General features: G+C 39.0%; 1 protein-coding gene across 1 annotated transcript in view; it reads right to left on the bottom strand.

Annotated features, from left to right (window-relative positions):
- The window catches only part of LOC149165670 (GDA1/CD39 nucleoside phosphatase family protein), a 237,464-nt gene extending 220,787 nt beyond the window's left edge, over nucleotides 1-16,677 (bottom strand). The window contains exon 1 of the mRNA XM_089432351.1: nucleotides 15,520-16,677. Within this exon, the coding sequence (XP_089288477.1) occupies nucleotides 15,520-16,171 (652 nt within the window). The 5' untranslated portion in view covers nucleotides 16,172-16,677. The remainder of the gene's footprint in view (nucleotides 1-15,519) is intronic.
- Between the last annotated feature and the right edge of the window lie 371 nt (nucleotides 16,678-17,048).

A 17,048-nucleotide genomic window follows, 5' to 3' on the forward strand; every position in this document is an offset into this window, starting at 1 on the left:
GGAAGACAACAACAACAATGATAGGAAGATGCCACTATTACCACTTTTGAATTTCCAATAAGTGATATAAAGAGAGAAGCTCCCATGAAAAATATCCCTCTATCAACCCTTCCATCTTTCTAGGGATTGACTGTAGAAGATATTGATACGTTTTTGTTTGAGTTTTATGTTCTGTGCAGGAGTTATGACTACACTTCAGATGCTCAGAAGCTAAAACTATTCCCTGCCACTCTGACTAGGGTCTGCCACTATCCAGACATGGGGAGATATGAAGACTACATTTCTGGCAAAATACCAGGACTATTTCCGAACCAAAGATCTAAGAGAGGAGATATTCAAAATGACACAAAAGGAAGAAGAGAACTTGGAAGATTATGTAGAGCGGTTCCATTATAATCTACAAAGATCCAAACATAGTGATCTGGATCCAGAGATTTTGAAAATAATATTCATCCGAGGAATGAGAGATGACTGCCTTGACATGTTGAACCTGTTAGGAAAAGGAGATATATCTCAAGAGCCATATGATGAGATAATAAAACTTTGCTTAAGGTGTTCGCAAGGATCATCACGAGGGAGAAGCAATGTTGCATGACTCGTACTTGTATAAGACTAGTCCAGCTATTGACTCAGCGACCCATATAAGACTCGGCAAAATTTTCCCTCCATTTTCCCTTTCCCTCCACATGATCTCTAAAAAAACGAATTTTGAGGTCATATGCAGTTGTTCACAGGTTCAATGCAGGTAGCCGAGTTTTATGCGGGTTTTGGCGAGTACAAGTAGAAACCGCGGGTTCTATGCGAGTTACATGTCTCGCTATAAAACCCATCAAGACTTGCAGGTACTCGCGGATCTTATCAAGGGATGCCTCTGTTAAAATACAAAAATCTGCGAATGGAGATGTGACTAGAGCTGAGATTGGAAATTTATTTGAAAATCTCAAGATCGATCTTCTCAGTGCCTTATTTGCCCAATTAACGACAGCATAAGTTAAAAAGGCACAGGATGAAGCCAACAAAGCCTTGGCTATGTTCTGCCCAAAATGTAAAGAGACATTCCCTGAAGGAATGTAGAGTCAACGACATCAACTTGTGCAATCTTTATGACCTAGAGCATTCTACAGGCTACAGTCCAAAGCTTCCAAGACTGAAAGCAGCACTTAAAGAATCAAGCGAGGAGGTTCAATCTTCTTACTTTATTGGATCCAGGAAGCCTTGGCAGCCACGACCACCAGGTATGTCTCAAGATTTTTCTTTTAATCCATGGAATAATGTATATAATGCTCAACAATTTCCATGGCAGTATCCCACTCCTCCAACTCAATTTCCTTCACCATGGAACCAATGGTCTCCTTCTCCACCTTTTTAGTATCCTCCATCTCAATCATATTCTTGGCCCCAAATGGGAAACTCTTTAGGCCCAGTCCCTCCTGCATTACCAGTGTAGCAACAATTGCAACTTCCACCTCTCTCATCATCTGCTACCACTCCTCCCATACATCCCCAATTACCTATACAGTCTAACCCTAACCCAAATAATAAGGCAGCTTAGAATATAGAAGCCCCCACTTCTTTCCAGACTTACTACATTACCCCTGTTGAATGCAACGAGATCCATCTTCGATCAGGAAAAGTAGTAAACCCAAAAACCTCCCATGTTATTACTGAAAAGGAATGTGAATCACCTAGGGATGATATAGTGGATTTTGACGAAACTATTCCACTTGTAACAGCTGATTCAAATAATGCTGACACACCTGTAACAGCTAATCCAACTGTTATAGTAACCAAGGATCCTCCATATCCACAAAGACTAGCTGAAACTAGGATGATACCACAACCCGAAGTTGATTTCCTCAACGAGTTAAAGAATTTGCACATAAGGTTTCCCTTGCTACAAGCCATTAATGATGTCCCCATCTATGCGAAAACAGTAAGAGACCTATGTGTTAAGAAACCTAGAAGGAAGCCCAAAGATCCTGTTACCATCCATGTGATGGGAAAATTGTCGGAACTAATGATTGGTCAGCCTCTTTTGGCTAAATATAATGACCCGGGGAATCCTACAGTCACTGTTTATATTGATGGGAAACCCATTCCGAACACATTAATTGATTTGGGGGCAGCAATCAATGTAATGACTAAGGAAATCTTCACCACTTTAGGCTACACGGACTAAGACAAACACCCAAAGTGTTAGAACTAGCTGATAGGTCGCGTGTTAGAGGACGTAGCCATCACAGTGGATTCCTGGAGGTATCCAGCAGACTTTCTTATTTTGCAAACCAAATCAAATCTGGGGGGCATTCCCCTGATATTAGGAAGGCCTTGGTTGGCCACTGCAAATGCATTCATAGGTTGCAAATGGACAAGCCACAAAGAACCCCAGCCTCTACCCTCCTGCAAAACCAAGTAAGGATTTGGAAAATCCTTTATGGGATGAATTTGAACCTGAATCAGATCATTCTCAGCCACTCCTCACTCTTGGCAAAGCCCAATATTTTAAGAATGAAACAGAGGATGATATTATCAATGGCTTTATCAATAATTCCCTTGTTGTTACTTCTATCGATGATTTAGGGATAGAAGATACCATGGAAGACTTGAGTCTAAAACATATGAAAACTGCCCTAATCTCAAAAGCAGCCCAGTTGAAATAGAGCCAAGCAAAAGTTTAAATATTAATCCTAATCTGACTCCCGAACAGAACAAGATGTTGTTACAGCTATTATAGAAACATAAAAAGGCATTTGCATGGGATTACACAGACATGAAAGGCATTCACCCTAACCTATGTACCCACCACATCTACTTGAAAGGATACTGCAATCCAGCTAGGCAACCACAGCGATGCATGAACCCAACACTTAAAGAAGTAGTAAAAGAAGAATTGCAAAAAATTCTAAATGCCAACTTCATTTATCCCCACTGACAGCCAATGGGTATCCCCACTTGTTATTGTTCCTAAAAAAATGGAAAATGGAGGATTTGTGTAGACTACAGAGAGCTTAACAAAGACACTCAAAAGGACCATTTCCCTTTGCCATTTATAGATCAGGGCCTTGACACCTTATCTAGAAAAAAGTTTTTTTTTTCATTTTTTGACGGGTTTAGTGGTGATAATCAGATACAAATTGCCCAGAGGAGCAGGATAAAACCACCTTTACTTGCCCTTGGGGGACTTTTGCATACAGAGTTCTCCCTTTTGGACTCTATAATGCTCCAAAACCTTCCAGATGGCAATATTGAGAATATTTGCAGATTTGCTAAAAGAATGTTTAGAAGTATTCATGGATGACTTTACACCTTATGGTGATGGTTTTGAACCAGCATTAGGCAATCTCGAAAAAGTGCTAGAGCGATGTGAGCAAACTAATCTTTCTTTAAGCACTGAAAAATGTCACATGATGATGAATGAAGGAATTGTGCTTGGGCATTATATTCCTGTTGAAGGAATAAAGGTAGACCCTGCTAAAATAGAAGTAATTCTGAAAATTCTAGCTCCCAAAACACAGAAGGAGGTACGTAGTTTTTTGGGTCATGCTGGGTATTACAGAAAATTTATGGAAAAAAATTCAAAAAATTATCCCCATTATTTTCTCTGCTTACTAAAGATGTGGAATTTGTTTGGGCAGGGAAATGTGAACATGCCTTTGCAGAGTTACAGTAGTGTGTATCAAAAACCCCCGTTTTGTGAGGACCACACTGAGATCTACTGTTTCACATAGCAACAGATGCATCTAATACTATTGTAGGAGTTGTGCTAGGTCAACTAGAAGACAAGAAGCCATATGCCATCTACTACATCAGCAAGAATCTGACTCCAGCAGAATTAAATTATACAGTTACAGAAAAAGAGTTTCTTGTTGTAGTACATGCTATTAATAAATTTAGGCACCACATGACAAGTTATCAAATATTTGTGCACACTGACCACTCTACTATTCGTTTTTTAATGAATAAACATGTTGCTAATGGTAGGGTTACACGTTGGTTGCTGCTATTGCAAGAATTTGATATAATAATCTTAGATAAACCTGGAAAAGATAATGTAGTGGCTGATTTTCTTTCCACGCTGACTGTTAATAGTGATTGCATGTACATTGAGGATTCTTTTCCAGATGAATATCTTTTGCTATTTGAACTCACTCACCATGGTATGCAGACATAGCTAACTATCTTGCTGCAGGGAGATTTCCACAACATTTGTCCTCAAAAGAGGAGAAGAAGATTGTTCAACAGAGTGCAAGATACTCTTGGGTAGAGGGATACCTCTACTACACAGGGCCGGATCATGAAATCAAGCATTGTGTGAGAGAGGATGAGATTTTTTACATCCTCAAAGCCTACCATGAAGAACCTTGTGGAGGACACTTTGTTGACAAGAGAACAAGGCATAAATTTCTTTTCGACGGGATATTATTGGCCTACCATATTCCAGCATGCAAAGAGGTTTGTGAAAGGATGTGACAGTTGTCAGAGAATGGGCCAACCACTCTGGTCAGATGAAATGTCGTTACAACCTCAAATATTCTTGGAAATTTGAGAAGTGGGCCTTAGAGTTTGTACTTGTAGGACCATTAATCCTTCATCTCAGCAGAAGCCCAACATTCTAGTCTGTACAAACCATGTCACAAAATAGTTTGAAGCAAAGGCACTAACCAGGGCAACTGAACAAGTTGTTTCAGATTTCTTATTTGAAGACATTTTTGTTCGCTCTAGAGTACCTCGAGAAATAGTGACAGATGGAGGACCACAGTTCACATCTCATTTGATCTAGAGGTTAGTTGAGAAATTCAAGATATGTCACAGAATTACTTCACCATATCATCCTCAGACAAATGGTCAGGTGGAAAGCAATAATAAGGTTATAAAAGGAATTTTCACTAAGATTGTAGCCAGCCACCGGAGGAACTGGGCTAATAAACTTCCAAAAGCACTATGGGCATATAGAAACTACATGGAGAAATACTACTAGATTTTCACCATATGAATTGGTGTATGGTAAAAACCCATTATTTCCCATTGAGTTCGAAATAAAAACACTCAGAACAGCATTACAAGTGAACCTGGATTTGACTACAGCTCAGAAACATCGGTTGAACCAATTAAATGAACTAGATGAGAAGAGATTGGTTGTCATCTAACAAACAGACATCATCCAGCGATAGAGGGCTAAGTGGCATGACAAGTTTATCAAAAAGAAGGTGTTTCAAAAAGGCAATTGGGCTCTACTGTATGATTCACGATTCAAAGACTTCAAGGGGAAGATCTACACCAAGTGGCTAGGTCCTTATGAGGTAGATACAGTCTTTGACAATGGGACCGTGAGATTAATTACCATAGACAGTGCAAAGTGTCATTGCTTGCCAATGGACATCGTCTTCGGTTATATCATAAACCTACCTCAAAAGATTCATTTGTCAACATTGTCTCAGGATCTGGTCTCCAAGTTATGAGAGCAAGGGAGAATTCTCCTGTGCTGTCAAATTCCTAAATTCCAATAAGTGTAGCCACTGAAAACCAACTTTTGTTAGCTACTGATACACCAAAAAAATAAATAAACAAAAAAGTAAATAAATAAGTTGCCTGTGAAAACCTCTTGGGGGGCGCAGGTAGATAATTGTGCCAACCAAAAACCACTTTGTGGCAGTTGATTCACATTTTCCTTTTAATAAGCTCTATAACAGCATGACATCTATGATATATGTGTAACAGCATGCTTGTTACAAGCCCACTTTTTTATTCATTTTATTGTATTATTTTGAGAATTCTTTTGTAGGCACAAAATTGTAATGCCCTCAAAGGAATACATTGTTGTAATAAAGTACTACTACAAACATTATTCAACCATCATGGAGAATTTATTTTCCTGTTACATCAATAACAATCAGTCCAATGAAGACAAATATCACATGAAACCAGTTGCAGTTGTTCGTTTCAATAATCACCATCACCAGCACTATGTTGTCGGCATCACTCAAATCACCCTCTGGTAAGTCATTCGAAAAAGGAATATTGTTTTTTTCTTTATTTGGCAATTATGGCAGTTAATACGTCATTTTGTTTTGACGGTTGAGGACGGCCTTTGCATTTAAGTTGGGGGGGTGACAAATCATTTTGTGATCCGTGTTATAACAATTTAAAGTGACAAGATCCGTGATATAACCGTTTAAAGTGACAATACCCATTAATCATTACAATACTGCATGATTGATTACCTCATTAATTCAAACTATATCCAAGTCATATTTTCACACCTTTGAATTAATGATGAAATGATAACCCGCGTTGCACAACTTTCCGACTTGATATCCTTTCTTATCGCCCTGATATCCGCCCCGACGTAGCTCTGCACCCTCATTGCACAGATTTTTTAGGAATTATGAAAGTAAGCAGGCGAAAATTCATAAGTGATTGTTGCAGAAATTGGTGAAGGGTCCGTAACAGTGAAGGATGGGGGGGGGCAGTAGTAAGGAAGGAACCAAATTCCACTAAAGCTTTGGAGAAATGGTCGAACGCATATCAAATCTTCAAGGAAGCAGGGTAGATCGAATTTTTCGAGCAACTCAGGCGGTCGAATGAAAATGTTGCTCTGGAATTCACTCCAAATTTAAACAGGAATCAAACAGAGGTTAGAGGCCTAAGACTGGAGATTACAGAGGAAGTGATTGCCAGAGTAACAACACTTCGACCCGAAGGGAAGAGGTGGTTCAATCGGAAAATTAATGACCCAGCTCTTAAAGTTGAATTCTTGCAGGGAGAAGAACAATTGGTCAAGAAGGGAAGAGGAATTGACCGCCTTTCCCTTCCTCAGTCGTGGAACGATGTTGCCATGTTCATTATTAAGTACATTACATGTGAGGGGCGCTCGACGATAGTCTTCAACTATCATTTTCCGTTGTTGAGCCATCTTCGGCATGGGCAATTGGTCAATCTTCCCTATTTCCTGTTGGAAAATTTGAAACATATGGCTACAGCAGTAAAGGTAGCCTCGCATCCAGAGAGCTGCATTACCAATCATGGTATCATAAAGTTGATCGTGATCTGGAGCAGCAAGGAAGAAGTTGGGAAAATTTTATCAGTGAAGGCACAAAAGCCCCACAACAGGGACAAGCTGAAACTCCCACAAATGCTCCGGGGGAAGCTGATACAGCTAAGGAGCAGGGACAGTCTTCGAGAGTTAGAGTCAAGAAAAGGTCACTTGAGAAACCGGTGGGTGGCAGAATACTGAAGAAAAGGGTTAAGGTTGTTGCTCAACAAGAACCCTCACCACCAAAGAAGAAGCCAAAACCCTCGTCGCCATCAAAGAAGAAGCCAAAACCCTCGCCACCATCCAAGAAGAAACCAAGTAAGCTAAAAGAACAAAAGGAGAAGCAGAAGAAGAGAAAACAGACCAAACAGGAAGACACTTCTTCACCTGGTAATAATGAAAACTAAACCTTGCTACTTAAAATTGAGAAATTAGAAGCAAAAAATAAGAAATTAAACCAGCAATTAAGAGGAAGAAAAATGAAAATGAAGGTTCCGGGTCTTGATACATTGGTTGAGGTTGTTGATAAATTAGGATCAAAAACCACACAGGGGCCTTTATGTATAGCATGTGCAGAGGGTTTGGCAACAGCAGGGTATAAGATTTGCATTGCAGACACCATCTCAGAAGGAACCCAAATAGAACCATGGGAGGCTGACACACAAGAACCCATTGATGATGCTACTGATACACAAGAACCAGCAGTTGAAACGGAGCAACCCATGAATTTTAACCCAGAAACCGACACACAAGAACCTGTCAACAATGTTGCTGATACACAAGAACCAGCAGTTGAGACAAAGGTTTTTAAGGAAGAAGAATTGAGAGTTGTTCCACAAGAACCTGTCAATGAAACTGTTGATACACAAGAAGAAGAAGCTGAGGCAAAATGGCTCAAAACACAAGATGTTGTTATACCCTCTACTGTTATTGCACATGAAACTGCATAGGACCCTAAAGCAGGGTGGCAGTCAAAAAGAGACTTTTGTTGGTATCAAAACTGCAAAATTGGAAGCAAATGGCACTTTCCCTTAAAAAAGGAGTGACTTCTTTGGAAGAACATCAGAAGGTTCTTCATAACCTTAAGGAACAGTGGGCTAAAGAATTGCTGACAAAAAAGCTGGTAAAGTGGGAAACAAGGAAAGCTAAGATGAAAAAGGAAAATAAGAGACAGCAACTACAACAAGAGTTCGAGAGGCTGACTGAGGAGAAAGGTAAAATGTATGAGTTAGCCCTAAACCTCTTAGGTTGTTCGTCGCCATCTCCATCCTACCCGATCTTCTTGTGGGAAAAAAATTATTTTTTCGAATTGAAAGCTACTTATGAGAACAGACCCTACAAGAGTAATTCCACTAAAACCTTTCTAGATGTATTTCGTTCATACGATTTTGATGAGCAGAGTTTGCCATGTGAACTCTTTTTACATAATATATTTGTTGAGCATTCTAGTTTACAAATGGCTATAAATCTCGCCCCTTATGTTGGAGATTTGCAACTATGGCCTTTTATATCTTTTATGAGAAATCAAATTGACTGGCACCTTGCCACAAAATCATCTGTTGTGAATGAAGAGAAGGCAACCCTGATGGTAAGATCAGAGCCTGTTATGGCCACTACTATGAGGTGTGAATTTAAGAAGTTTTTGTAAACCAGGCATGATAGAACAATTGTCCCTCTACAGGAGAAGGATTGTTGGGTTTTGTTTTAATATTCATGAACAATTGAAAAGTAAAGCATTGGTTGGGAGCCTGAAACGGTGGGAAGCTTGCAGTGACACATTACAAGCAAGGGATCCCTTTGGATACCCCAATTTCGTGATTGTTGTTACTCGAGTCCCTGAATATGTATGAATTATCAAAATGATGGGAGCTTTCTGGATGGGGCTCAAATTCAAGTTTCCTTTGATTTGGCTTCCAGTTGAAAAATATCAGCCTCGCTTCTACCTGAAAAGATATGATGAATGTTCTTGGACACATTAGCTTGTGTCTACCCAAGGGTACAGGAAAGACAACGAAGACATTGCTGGCGCCTATGATTTCACAAGACTGCATCAACAACATGCCAGTGTCACAATAGCCAAGGACCCTGAAGATTCCGAAGAATTTGCATGAGGACAAGCAATTGCTTCAGTTGGGGGGGGGGGGATGTTAAGTGCAATATTTAAGGATATTTCAGGCATCATTTTCCCCATTTTTAGCCATTTTCCCTTATTTGAACCTAAAATCTCCCCAGCACAATGTCACTCCCTCTGATAAAGAAGCAACCTTTTCTTTGACGTATCATTATGCTATTTTTTGCCAAGTATTGAATGAAACGATGCTTTCTTTGGGATGACTAACTAGGGTATCTATGGAAGAGTTCTTCAAAATGTTTTTATTTCAGGTGTTGCCATAGCTACCGATAACCATGGATGAATAGTTGTTGCTATTCCTTGTTGTTACACAGTTCGAGTTGTTGTTACACCCCAAGCCTATCATTTTCTGTTGTACACAGTTCAAGTTGTTGTTACACCCCAGGTTCGTCATTTTTGTTGTTACACCACGAAGTTGATGTTACACCGAGTTGTTGTTACACCACAAAGTTGATGTTACACCGTGAATTGTCAAGAGTGTAGCTGCTATATTCAAAGACAGTTGTCAGGGGCCACATAAAGTAATTTCACGTAGACATTTAAGATCTGAGCAGTTACGATTGTGTCTAAACAAGAGTGGTGTAACCACAACAAATCTTTATTAAAAGAGCATGTAACTATTTATATCTTTTTATTATTTATGTTAACTTAATCAACATGACTGATTCGTTTTCCTAATTTTGGGACTCTGTAGAGACTTTAAAAAAAAAGCTTAGTCTCATGTGAAGGGGATGGACAGAACAGAGATATACTGACATTATGATTTTGTACTCTTTGGCTATTTTTAATACAAGCATATATGGTGATGTTACAATAATTTCTGTGTTGAGTTCTTAACTTTCATTTTCTTTGTGCACCCTGCTAGGGAGGAAGAGCCCTCCTCTTTAGCAGGGATCGTAGTGTTGATAGGATATTTGTTTCTTTCATGTGTTAAGTGTGGATTTATTATTATCGTTGTACATGTTCATTGTGCGATAGACACACTTTTGCTTTCAGATTTATTGTATGTGTAGTTACACAGGTTAATCAATTCTATGTTATTTAATTCTTGTTATATCTTTCGCCAATAGTGTAATGGTGCACCTATCTTTATTTTGAAGTTTTTTTGAAGTGTGGATTCTTTCCTTGCCGAGTGTGTTTCATTTCTGCAGTGTGCCTTTTAATTCCTTCAAGTTTGTATTTCCATTCTACAAGAGTATTTTAATTTCTGCAAATGTGTTCAACGACATCTTTTCTTTTCTGTTTTACCTGGCTGTTACAGGTATTAGCACAGATAGTGCAAACACCATTGAAATAAAAAGACTTACCCTGGTTGATAATTAATGATCGTGGAAGTGATAAAACTTACCAAACAGGATGAAGGTAAGACTATAGGAGTCAAAACCTATCTGCAAGTGCCACCCAAAGATAGAATCAAATACCAGAAAGAAAAGGACACAACACCAAACAAATCCAAGATATCAAAGGTTGAACATGAGAGTTCATAAACAATGTTTAGTGGCAAATCCCATTTCCCCATGCTAGTGGATTCCTACCTTCACATTATGGGTGTAAAACAATATCAAACTTCTTCGACCTAGGTTATAGGTATGATGTGGATGCAAAAATTTACAGGTTTCTCTATGCACGTGGTGCACTCAATGTTCTTCGCTCATCCTATTGGAATGAAATAATATAAGCCATCAAAGGTGTGTTCCTGAAGGATACAAGTGTCCTATTGAAGAAAAAGGTACCAAGGAGGTGTTTCCTAGTGCATTTGCCTTTTTGCCCAAGAAAACAATTTAAAACACCTCTTTAGCATGTGACTTCATGAGTTATATTAAATTAAACTCGTGTTATAAAGTTACTTTATGTGGTACTTTATATACTATGTGTTTTTAATATTATAGTCACTGTATAACTTTAAGTTGACTTTATGTGGAGAAAAAATACAAGGTACAAATATAAAGTTATAAAGTGACTAGGAATCATTAATGAGGGGGACCACATGAAAAGGGAGTCAAGTGAGGGAATGATCTCCACCATTGATCTAGAGGGCTGAGATCTAATCTCAGCCCTTGATCAAAAGGGTTACAGTTCACCTATCTAATGAGAGCTAAAATGGAAGAAAAAGGTGAGAAGCTCTATCATTCTTCATGTGCATTTGGAGAGGAGAAGGAGAGCAAAGGAAGAGAAGGAGAATAGCTGAAGGAGAAGGGTTTTTACAAAAGAGAAACTACTTGCTACCATAGGCACAAATTCCTAGGAGGCCGAGTTCAGACTTAAGGAAGGGGCATGAATTTCTAGAAGACAGTCAAGTACATTTTAGCACACAGTTTGAAGCTTGAAGGAGGGACTGTATGTGGAACTTTCATGGCAGAGAAGAGACACACAGGCGCATGCATTTCTAGGCAGCAGGTCAACCCTCTGCACAAGCTTTGAGGCAATTCCTGTAACAGGCAGCACAAATTTCGGGACTGCGTTTGACTGACAGGGAGCATGCAATTCAAGGACGTAATTGCAGGCCTGTCAGCGCTGATTTCAAGGGGGCCTGCGCATTAAATAGAGGCTTGGCTGGCCTGAGTTACAAGGCAGTCAAAGTCAACTCAGTGACTCGAATTTTCAGAAAGGGACAGTTAGTCAGAGGCTCAATTTCCTAGGCATTGAAGGCTGAACAGAGGTCTGATAATTTTGGACAAAGAAGGACAGTCTGTGGCCCATAAATCAAGGAAAAGGAGAACTGGCAGTGTACTTCCAAGGGAAAGATAAGTACAATTTATTGTAATTTTTTCTGTAATAATTTTCCTGAGAAAAAACTAATAAAAATCCTCCTTATACTGGGTTTCCCCTTGTGGGTTTTTACATGGTCACTGTTGACCAAAAATAAGTGCGCAAAATCTGTGTATGCTTGTGCCTTTATTTTCTTATCAGCTGGAAAAGTAAAACAAGTATAGTAGTCCTGTAATGTTTCTACAAAATTTGCATTAAAGTTTTATATATCAGCTAACATCTAGAGGGTTGTGAGCATTAAACCAAATGCAAAAACCATTGAAACAAGGGAGGGCTACCGATCTGGAAATTTTTACATGTCCCAAGTATGACAAAGCTAGAACCTTGGGATTTGATACAGAAAGAGCCAAAATCCATGGTGCTCTAGGAAAATTTACAAATGTTTGGAACCATTATGGGGTATCAATTGTATCTGGTGGTTGGACAAATGTTAAAGGCGGGCCATTAATTAGTATTCTTAGTGTGTCTTCTGGTGGTGCAGTCTTCCTCTCAACATGTGACCACTCAAATCGCTACAACACTAGCATTAATATTGCAAAAGCTTTAATTAAAACCATTCAAGAGATTGAGCCCTGCAATGTCATTCAAGTCATCATCAATAATGCTACTAATTGTAAGGCATCACAAGCAATCATTGAGGATAGGTACCCCAATATATTTTGGTCGGGGTGTTTAGTTCACACAATGAACCTTTTGATGCATGATATTGTTAAAATGAAGGACCATGATTACGGATGGATTGGTGCTTTGTACAGGAGAGGGAAAAAGATGATAAAATTTATTACCAATCATATCATGGCCCACTTCATTTTCAGTAAATCACTCCAAGCTGGAGTTACTAAAGAATGTAAAGACCAGATTTGCTAGTTACTATCTCACCTTCAGGCTTCAAGTGCCTTCTGAAGGTAAGAGACACATTGGCTAGTACTGTCTCAAGTGGTTCATAGCAAGATCTGAAAAAAAGGTTGTATTCGTATCTAACAAACATACATTTCAACAGCTGGAGGACTCAGTACTTGATGGTCAGCTTTAGCAACAAGCTAGGTATATCCTACAGTTCACCAAACCCATTTACATTATGGATATGTTTGCAGAGATAGATTAGCGAGTGATGGGGGAGGTGTATGCGCAGATAGATAGCATGCTAAGCCATATCAAAGATATCATTCAATCGTTCAATCGAGGGATCATACCCATAAACACGTGGTGAAAAGGTGGGATAATCTGAATGTTCCACTCCATGCCCTAGCATATGTCCTTACACCAAAATATTACTCTCCATCTTGGTTGGCTCAACCAGCCCCTGGGGGTGGGGTTAGAAGAAAACCACACGTGGATTTAGAGGAGAAAAATAAGTGTGTGCTTGCATTAGACAAGATGGCAGCCAAGGAAGAGCAATGTGCTCAAGTACGAAGCGAATTGAGCAAGCACATCAATGAGCATGGAATCTTTGGTAACTTACATGCATCCAAAGATTGAGATAGTTTGAAATCTATCGAATGGTAGAACATTTATGGCTCCTCTATGACATATTTACATAAATTGGCAATAAGGATGCTTTCTCAGGTGGTCAACACTTCTTACAGAAAGACATGTTTGAGCACCAGTAGCTTCACTAGCAATGTAAAGAGAAACAACTTAAATGTAGACAGGGAAAACGATTGTTTTATGTGTACTACAACTTGAGGTTGTTGTCTCATTATTGTGATGCAATGAAGAATGATAATGAGAAAAGAGATGTGACTTGGGACAACAATCCAAAGGATACTAAGTTGGAGAATGGAGCAATGACTTTAGAGTGCTTGGAAGCTGAAATTCTAGGTGATCATGATGTTGATCATATTCACGGAGTTGACATGCCAACCCCATCCACTAGCAGGTTTCCAAATGCAATGATTTTCCCTTATCTTCACATCATCCAACATTACATGGGGGGGCATGCAAATACTAGTAATGTTCCACAAACACTCCTCCTCTTCTTCATAGATCACGGGAAAAGAAACAAGAAGTTTCTCATGGCAGGAAGAAAGCTGAGTGCATAGTACTATATATTGAATACTAGATCTCTTTCTTCTTTTTTTCAAAGATGTCTCCAGAAATTTCTTGTGTCTTTAATATGGTTTATTTTGTAAACAATTAACATTATTTGATAGTTTACAGTCACCTTTGAAGTTTGAAGTGTCATTCGCCTAAATCTTACAACTCTTTGGTGATGAATATGATGCTCTTCAGTCTATTTTATTTTGTGGTTCATGTTGTCTGTTACAATTTGTTGATGACAAATTTGACATGACTGATGTTATATGTGTACTAAATGGTTGATGCTTCAGTCATCATCGCTAATCTAGTCGCTAAATGATCTTAAATCTATGTTTCATGTTTTTGCAATTGATTGACATTCTACATGTTTAAGTGTGTGTGTGTCCGCACCCGTGTGAAAAAATATTAAAATATGTATTATAAAAAACACTCCCGAAATAATTTTAAAAATGCACTTTTCACTCCCACTCCCAACAGCCTTGGCCAGGCAACATGATTCTTTATAGATCTTGCATGGAACTCTTCAAAAAAATTGGAATTAGTGGATGAGATGCTAAAAGAGGCTAGGAAGAACACCAAACCGCCAGAGGACATTATTGAAACTATTGAGATTTTGGAAATCGCCATTTCCAGCAGACTGCACTAGCTGAGGAGGGATGAAAAAGAGTATTAATGTGGAACGAAATGCCAACAGCCATGTAACTATTAATGTGGACATGTAATTATTATGGACATAAAATAGATAACAACCACGAGCCAAAGAGGGCCCACAAAATATGACACCAAACCCACTGATGATGTTATCAACAGGAGATGAGAAGTGGAAAAGGTCAAAATGCACACAGAGAACATAATGATTACTCTGGTCAGATGTTTTAGCAGCAATAATTATTGCCAATCCCATGTTTTCTCCATATGAAGACCCAATACATTTGTATAACGTTTTATGTTTTCTGATTACTCCTGTAGTTTAGCATATAAGCCAACAATAAACAAGTATTTTATACATAGTCTACAGCCTTAGCTTTAAATCTTCTTCCATAGTCTAGATATATTGGTAGGGCTGGTAGATAAGGCTTCTCGCATTATATCTAAAATCTAGCTTCAAATCCCCTAACATTGACACAATTGGAATGCTTTTTAGTTACTTTATCACGCATTTTCAGAATTCAATTCCAATTTTGAAATGTCCACGAATCAACAGTAATTTTACAGTAACTTATTAGCCTTACAGCTAATGTAAAGCCACCGTACGTTACAGAAATCACCTGCTGCCACTGATTATTGATGTATAAGGTTGTTGTTGGTTCTTCTGTACCATGAGGATATTGCTGTAAGGAGTGCATCGCAAGAGTGCGTGTCGTAGAGTATTCTTTAATTTAGAAGATATAATTTGAAGAAAAAGTTAACAGGTAACTACAGAACATTTCAAGTCCGAATTTAAAGAAAAAATGCCTCGCAGATTCTTAAAAGCGACAGAAAATAATATTAAGAGTAAGCTAAAATATGAAATGTAAATGAACTTTCAAATATAAATTCTAAATACCTGTGATGACAGATGCCCAATCGTCCCGAAATCGAAACCCCGAGAACCTAAGAACCCTCCTGCAGGACTCCATAATTCTTTCCTGAATGTTCGAGTCCAGCCTCCTCAGCCCCGCCGTCGCCATCAAATGTATCTTGGTACCACTCCTGTGACTCTCCGGAACCTTCTGTGTAGCGAAATTCAAGAGCTCCAGCAGCGAATCCCCTGCCTTCTCCGGCCTCGAAGCAAAGGCCGAAAGCCCCGGCTTCGTCTTCAGCGAAGGCGCATCTTTGCCTGTAAAAGTCACCAGCGGAATCCGCCCCGCGTTCACGTACTCGAAAACATAAATCCGAGAGCCCGTGCTGCCCGCGTCGATAGTGATCCCGTAGCCGCCCGTCCCCCCCGTGGAGAAAAGAAAGCCCCTGGCAATTGATAATATATAGAATAAAACAGAGAGAGAAATCAAAACCCCGAGTATTGCCCACCAATTTCCCCGGCCGGGGGAAGCCTGCTTAAGATTTAAAGAAGAGGGATGTGATAATGAATATAAGCGGGGCGGAAGCTGGGTTCTGTGCGGCGGTACGAAGACGGAGGAGGCCGCGCGTGGCTGCAGCTTTGGAAAGTCCATTGCTTCTGCAACTGACCGCAGCGAGCTGGAATTTAATCGTCGCATCAAGGTTTCGGGACCCTATGCCCTCTCATTTGCGTCAGAAATGACCGTTTTTATTTCAATTTTGGATGAGATCCAAGATCGCCTCGGAGCTTCAGCTTACGGGGCGTGAACAGCCGTCCGGAAGAACGGATTTGAGAGGTTTCGAAACCTGGACCTTGCTGGAGTCGAAATCCCCTTCTTAGATTCGGCGTCACTGGTGCGTAATTATCAGGGGGCAGCTGACACGTGAGCTGAGCGCGGTCTGACGCCAGCAAGCAACAGATCCTACTCCCCTCGTGGGAAAAGTGAAGTAGGAATGGAAGCGAGAAATTCGAATCTTCACAGTCGTGCCGGAGAAATCATGAGCAAAAAAAATTCATGATTTATGAAAGCCCATTTCAAGGAATGGGTTGATCATATAAAGGAAACTTATTAGAATCATGACAGCTGGTTAATTGTGGAAATTTTTTTATTAATGTATGTTGCAGTGATCGAAAAACTCTATTTTCTCCTCATCATTGAAATTTGGTGATCGATAAAATTAGAGTTTCGATGGTTCTGGAACAAAAATCAATGGTTGATGCCTTGGAATTCAGTAAATTGTATGGAATATTGTTTTATGAATAGAACGTGGATTGGGGGTAAAGCTTTTATTTTTTTAATAAAATGAAAAATATTTTCTATAAAGTTATCATTTTGGAAAAAAAAATTATTATTTAAAAAATATATATATATATATATATATTTATATTTGAAAAATTTAAGAGAAATGTTCTAATTTTATTATAATTTTGTGTGACAAAGAAAATTAATAATGTGCCTAATATTATAAAAAAATTAAATATAAAATATTTTCATTTTTATGATTACATCTCTATCTTTTTAGTGTGATCGACTT

This window comes from Pinus tabuliformis, chromosome 5_1 (genome assembly GCF_031772625.1).
Source record: "Pinus tabuliformis cultivar Carrire ecotype Pingquan chromosome 5_1, CPIR1, whole genome shotgun sequence".
Classification (NCBI taxonomy): Eukaryota; Viridiplantae; Streptophyta; class Pinopsida; order Pinales; family Pinaceae; genus Pinus; species Pinus tabuliformis.